At 41.7% G+C, this 6,277-nt stretch overlaps 1 protein-coding gene across 1 annotated transcript; it reads right to left on the bottom strand.

The window, feature by feature from the left end:
- Positions 1–4,527: 4,527 nt before the first annotated feature.
- Positions 4,528–6,277, bottom strand: LOC128398940 (olfactory receptor 11H6-like). The gene is made up of 2 exons (XM_053360205.1): positions 6,251–6,277; positions 4,528–5,487 (listed from the first exon to the last, which is right to left on the bottom strand). The coding sequence occupies exons 1-2, from the start codon at positions 6,275–6,277 to the stop codon at positions 4,528–4,530; spliced, it is 987 nt and encodes a 328-aa protein (XP_053216180.1).

Raw genomic sequence — 6,277 nt, 5'->3', positions numbered from 1 at the left:
TCTTTGAGTTGTTTAGGGCATCCCTCCCACCACATTGTGGAGCTTCTTTCTTCTTCTACAATTTCATGCCTACATGCCTACATCTGCTCTCCCATCCCTCTTGTGCATGGCTGGTGTCATCTGACTATATAATGAATGACACTCAACCTAAAGTTCAGGGAATGATAATAGCTAATTTCCCCTATCCACTAGCATCAAGTTATACATTAGTGGAAGATTCAAAACTCAGAAGATTCAAAATTCAGTCTTCAATTAATCTTTTTTTCCCCTCTCCCCCCATATCAGCCATATCAGCCCACCAGCCCCTAGAAGAAGTTTCACTCGGCCCTGAAGCTATCATCAAAATACATTTGCTACTGAACCAGCTAAAGAGTGAATATATGACTCAAGATTTACACACATCAAGAGACTGATGCAAGCAGGGCTTTTTCTAGTGGGAGCTCACCAGAACTCAGTTCTAGCACCTCTCAGGTGGGCGCCATTGTCATGATAAGAGAACAAGGGAGGCATTCATGGTGAGTTTCGGCACCTCTTTTTCTAGAAAAATAGCACTGGATGCAAGTAATTATTTGAGTCAAATATCTTGCACTGTTGCAAACCTTTCCATCTCTACACAGAAATATATCCTATTATATTCAATAAGACCTACTCCCAAGCAGTGTGGATAGGATAGAAGCTTGGATTATCTGATGGATAAATAATTCATTGTGAGTTACTACCAGTAAATGCACATTAAATTAGAAGCTGTTTATATTCCGTAATTGGCCAATTGTTATTTTGTCAAAATGAAAGCTGGGGAAAGTTGTAATTCAGATGCTCAATGAGGCAGGTTCATGTACATGGGAACATAGGAAACTGTTCCATACGAACTCAGGGCATTAGTTCACTAAGCATTGGTTCACCAGTGATTTAAATAGGATCCCCCCCCATCCTTACCTTGAGATGCCAAGAAAAGAACCTGGGAGCTTTTTCATGAAGAAAATATTCTTTACAAGCGCATCCTAACAACCCATGTCAGCATTATCAGGTTCAGAGCAATATGTCATCCCAACCACAGCCAAGAGCTAAGAATGCAGTGACACTGCCCAAACAACCCCTGGGACACTGAACATACTCAGCTCCAAATGTCTTATTTTCTGTGAGCATTATCCCTCAATACCTTCTTCTCACTAACGTCAAGACATACATCAATGGCCTAGTGCCCCCCTCCCAAAATGAAGATCCCACCATCTCCAGCAGCTTGAGAAGATCCTGCAGCCCCAATACACAAACATCTGATGCCCACTTAAGAAAACCTTTTATGGCTTCAAGTCTCCCTCCCATTTCCCATGTACTGTTTTTCATTAACCAGCACTGATCTGTCTTAGAATATTCTCCAGGGTCGTTTGTCTCCTGAGATAGCACTGCTGGGAGGAATAAGGATTCAGGGCAAACGTGTTAAGCATTGAGGAAAAGGGGAGGAAAAAAGAGGTCCTTTTGGAGAGAAGGACATAGCTCAGTGGTAGAGCTATGGTCCCCTATTCAATTCCTGGCAAAACCAAACATGGCTGGGAAAGACTCCTGGTCTTAAACCCTGGAGAGGAGCTGCCAGTCAGAGTGGACAATACTAAGAAAGACAGGCCAATGGTTTGATTTAGTATAGGTCTGCTTCCTATGTTCCCTCTGCTCCTGGTCGTCTTGGGCTTTTTTCCACAACAAGGCCACCATCAGAGCTTAAGAGCAGGCAATATATCACTCACAAGAGAATCAAGTCAGAAATGTTGAAATCCTGATCCTCAGCTTTTCTATTCACTCTTAAGCAAAAGCATAGGAATTGGTCTGTCTTCCTGGATTCAACCAAAGGTCCATCTCGCTGAGCAGTCTGTTGACAATAATGGGCAGGCAGATGCCTTCAAAAGCTGTCAAACACAGCATTTTCTTTCTTTGTCCCTAATCATTCCTACTATCATTTCCAATGCCCTCTTTATTTCTAAAGCCATGAGTCAGAGATCAGAAATACTTCCTCATGGTAGTAGCTCAGATGATTCATTATCCAGGGGTGTAGGTAAAATACACAGACTATTCTTTGGAGAACCAAGAACACCCATAGCAGTTATCTTTGCTGTAGCCTCTCTACCAAGGAAACTGGTGACGTGCTCATTTTCTCTACGGTGAACCAAGATACACACCTGGAATATTTCAGTGGCCTATGATTATGCCCTGGGGGAAAGGGGTCACAGAGGTAGATCCCGGATCCCCATGCAGATGCCTTTGCCAACAGAGATAATTGCTGGATCATAGAGATAAGGCTAGGTGCCAGAAATCTTGAGTCCCTTTTGTTTTGTGCACTAGGAAGAAAATGTAGGTGTGAGATCAGAATCCAAAGAGACTACCTGATAAGATGACTACAGTGGTGCTGTCTTACCTGGAATAACAATATAGTCCCATCACACTGGATTTTGTGAGTTGTGGTTAATGTTTCTCTGAGTCCCATCCCTTCCCAGGATGTACCAAGATGCCTTGGTGCCAGTACAGGTCATTTTAATGTTGAGCCAAAACGGAGGGCACATTTTGTCACCCAATTTCCCTGCCAATGCTCTTGCTTTTCTGTTATATCTTTCATTCATTCATTTGTAAAAGCAGTAGCAGTGAGGACTGCTTTCTGGGGGGGGGGTGCAGGTGGATACGTACCCCTAAACATTTGTGTTGCCCCGACGGACTAACCAACATGCCAGCTGTCTCTGCAGTAGCAGTGCGGACTGCAGCTCCATCATTCTCCCCTCTGGTGCCCGGGAAGGTGGAGTCTGGGGTGGCCACAGTGAAGGCAAAGGCACTCCTCCTCCTCTTGCTGGGCTAGAGCCAGCTGGCGAGCGCTCACCCCTCCTTGCTCAAGCCGACTCTGCCGTCACTATCACCAAGGGCCTTCCTGTCCTCTCAACGCCTCTGCTGCCTTGAGTCCCTTGTCCAGGGGTTGAGGGGGAGGAAAGGGGAGGGGGAGCAGCCAAAATGAGAGTACCCCTAAACATTTTTTAAAGAAAAAAAAGCACTGGGTAAAAGGATGTGAAATTATGGGGAGAGGAGTGGATGTTGGACAAAGATCTTTCTAAGGCAATTAATCCAAGACGTTGACAATCAAATCAAGAATAGATAGCTAGTTGGTGCAATGCCCACTTCAATGTCCTTTCAAATATCATTTCTATTGAAAGTAAAGCACTGTGTATGGATAAAAACTAGATGTGTATTGGATAATGCAACTGCCAGACAACCACATTGCTTTTCTTTCAGTGTGATGCATATTTGACTGAATTGATTATCTCCACCCACCTTCGTCATGACTAAAAAACTATTCTCTTCAGCTGAATGTGGAGGGAAGTTTTGCTCCAAAGTTGAGATTCGCAATGCAACTGCCATAGCAAGACAGGGAGTGTTGCCTCATCATGTGAGCAAAATGAATGCATTCCCCTTTCCATCCCCACAGATGGCCAATGAAAATATCTGGATTATCATACATGATGTTGTTGGAATTCAGTTTGCAGGGGTCCGGAATTTCGGGGTCACACATTAATGAAGTTGATATAATATCCATCTACAAATAATAATAATAATAATAATAATAATAATAATAATAATAATAATAATAATAATTTATTATTTATACCCCGTCCATCTGTCTGAGTTTCCCCAGCCACTCTGGGCAGCTCCCAATCAAGTGTTAAAAACAATACAGCATTATTGACTGTGACTATGCATGAGTATAGGATGCTTTTTCTGTTAAAGGTAGCAAGTGCACAGAAAAAGGCCGAAAATGGCAGAACATGGAAAGTGAAGTCAAGTTTGTTTATTAAAAGGCTACATTTGTGTTCAGATGGTAAATGATGATGTGTTTACCCTTTACTAAAACACACACATACACTGCCTATATAAGCACATCTGTTTGGAGTTTCCATTGAATTTTTTTTTGCATTTTTGCATTTTTTTATTGCATTTATAACATTTCTGAAACACAAATCACACCAGTGTGTTTATCACTTTAGGAGGAAAAAAACACGCCCACAGATAATCTTTTTAATGTACTATTTCCAGTCAGTGTGCAAAACAGATTATTCATTTTATTTTGTTTTATGACATATTTTCAATGGATACTGCCAAAATGAAATTATAATTTAACTGCATTCCAGAAGCATAGTTGGATATCTTTGGAATGCTGAGCGCCAAGCATTGAGGTCCTCCTTGATCCTGCATAGATACTGGTCATCCTGACTGGTCATTAAGGGTTGTATCCAATGCTATCTGTGCAAAAACAGATCAGATTTCTGCTAGCACAATGGGACTTTACCTTCTCAAAGTCTGCTTTTGATGGTTCCTCCGGAGGAGATTTTGGGGGTTATGCAAGGGGAAAGAGAGGAAGGTTAAGTCACACTATACAAATAGATGTCAATTCATGCAGTGTTGGATTCTACCCTATGGACAACAACTGTAAATACATTCATTTTAATAAATTTGAATACATGCTTGGGTGTTTTGTGACACTTGTTTCCTTCAGCCTTATTAAACTACCATCTTTCTCCTCAACCATCTTTCCTTTTTCCTCAGCAACCTGCCCACGGCTTCTTTCACCTGGTCATTCCTCAGGCAGTAGATCAAGGGGTTAAGAAAGGGTGTAATTGCCGTGTAGAAGAGTGTGACTGCCTTAGTGACTGCTGAATGAGTTTTTCCACTTGGAATCAAGTACATCGCTGCTACTGAGCCATAAAAAAGTGTGACCACAACTAGGTGAAAAGATATGGTAGCAAAAGCTTTCCTACAAGTGCCTTGCTTAGAGGTTTTCATCAGGGTGAGAATCACAATGCCATAGAATAGTAGAACAAATAAGACATTGATTAAAAACAGAGCATGCATGAATATCTGGCAGACAAGGGGAACATTTCCGAGTGGAGGGCAGGCCAGGGACAAAATTGGCCCAGGATCACACAAAAAATGGTCAATGATGTTAGGTCCACAGAAGGACAACTTGGAGATCAAAATCACTGGGATGGGGTACCACATGAAACCAACAACCCAACATGCACCTACCAGAGCAGAACAGGAATATTGGGACATAATTTGTGGGTAGCGAAGTGGGTGACAGATGGCCAAGTACCGGTCCAAAGCCATGGCTGAGAGGAAGAAGCATTCAGTGTTGCCAAGTGAGAAGAAAATGTAGAACTGGAGGAAGCAGGCATGGAAAGAGATGAACCCAGGAGGAGACACCAGGTCAAAGAGCAGTCGGGGCACAGTGGTGGACACATAGCACATCTCCATCCAGGAGAAGTTGCTCAGCAAGATGTACATGGGGAGCTGAGCCAGGTGGTTATCTAGGAAGACCACTGCAATGATGGTGATGTTCTCAGCCATAGTGAGCATGTAGAGAATGGCAATGAAGACAAAAAGCAAGTATTGTTTCTGCTGTTCAACTTCAAATCCAAGCAAAATGAATTCCTGCACCGCAGTCCTGTTGGCCATCTCTACCTGGAGTCAAATAATATAATCACTATTGCACAGCATAAAGAGGTATACAGTTGTTTAAATACCATTAGCTTACATTGAAAAACAAAGGTTGTACAGACTTGCCATTTCAGAACGCTGTGGGACATTTCTTCTGCCCACCCTATGTTACAGTTCACAAGTTATTGTTCACCCAAAGCACCTGTTTCTCCTGGTTAAGTATAAAATATAACATAATGCACTTAAAATATAGTGCTTTGAGGCATTTAATTCTGATATCCTAGAGCTTTGCATATCCCCTGTTCTGTTAAAGTCTCTCTCCTCTCACACACCACTGAATCCATAAATAACACCAAACTGATAGTGTGCCCAGCTTACTTTATTTTAAAATGATAAAGCAAGTGGAGCAGAAAACCTTGATTTAAATAATATATTTGAGATTCATTGTACAATTTACATGAGAAAGAGTTTGTTCTTTGAATTATATCTTAGAACCAATTGCTGCTGCTTTTTTACAGAAGTTAGATTTCATTCTATTGTTATGCATTCCCAAATGCCTTGCCCATCCTTTTGATGAGAGAACAGCCGGTATTTGAGTTGCAGCTTCTACATTTGCTTTATTTGCAAGTATAAAAGCACAATGGAAATAAATAGGGTCCTGTAAGAATGCAAAATAAGTGGAACTCCTGCTTCAAGTCCCCTGAAAAAGACAACTAAACCACAATAATGCTTCTTAAATTCAAACTCCAACTCTAATCAGTGCCCCTCTAACTACAAATAATATTACCTTCCGAAAGAGATATTTTCTAGCCAT

This window comes from Podarcis raffonei, chromosome 13 (assembly GCF_027172205.1).
Source record: "Podarcis raffonei isolate rPodRaf1 chromosome 13, rPodRaf1.pri, whole genome shotgun sequence".
In the NCBI taxonomy this organism is placed as follows: Eukaryota; Metazoa; Chordata; class Lepidosauria; order Squamata; family Lacertidae; genus Podarcis; species Podarcis raffonei.
The sequence above is the reverse complement of the archived record's forward strand: the minus strand, read 5'-3'. Positions and strand labels throughout refer to the sequence as shown.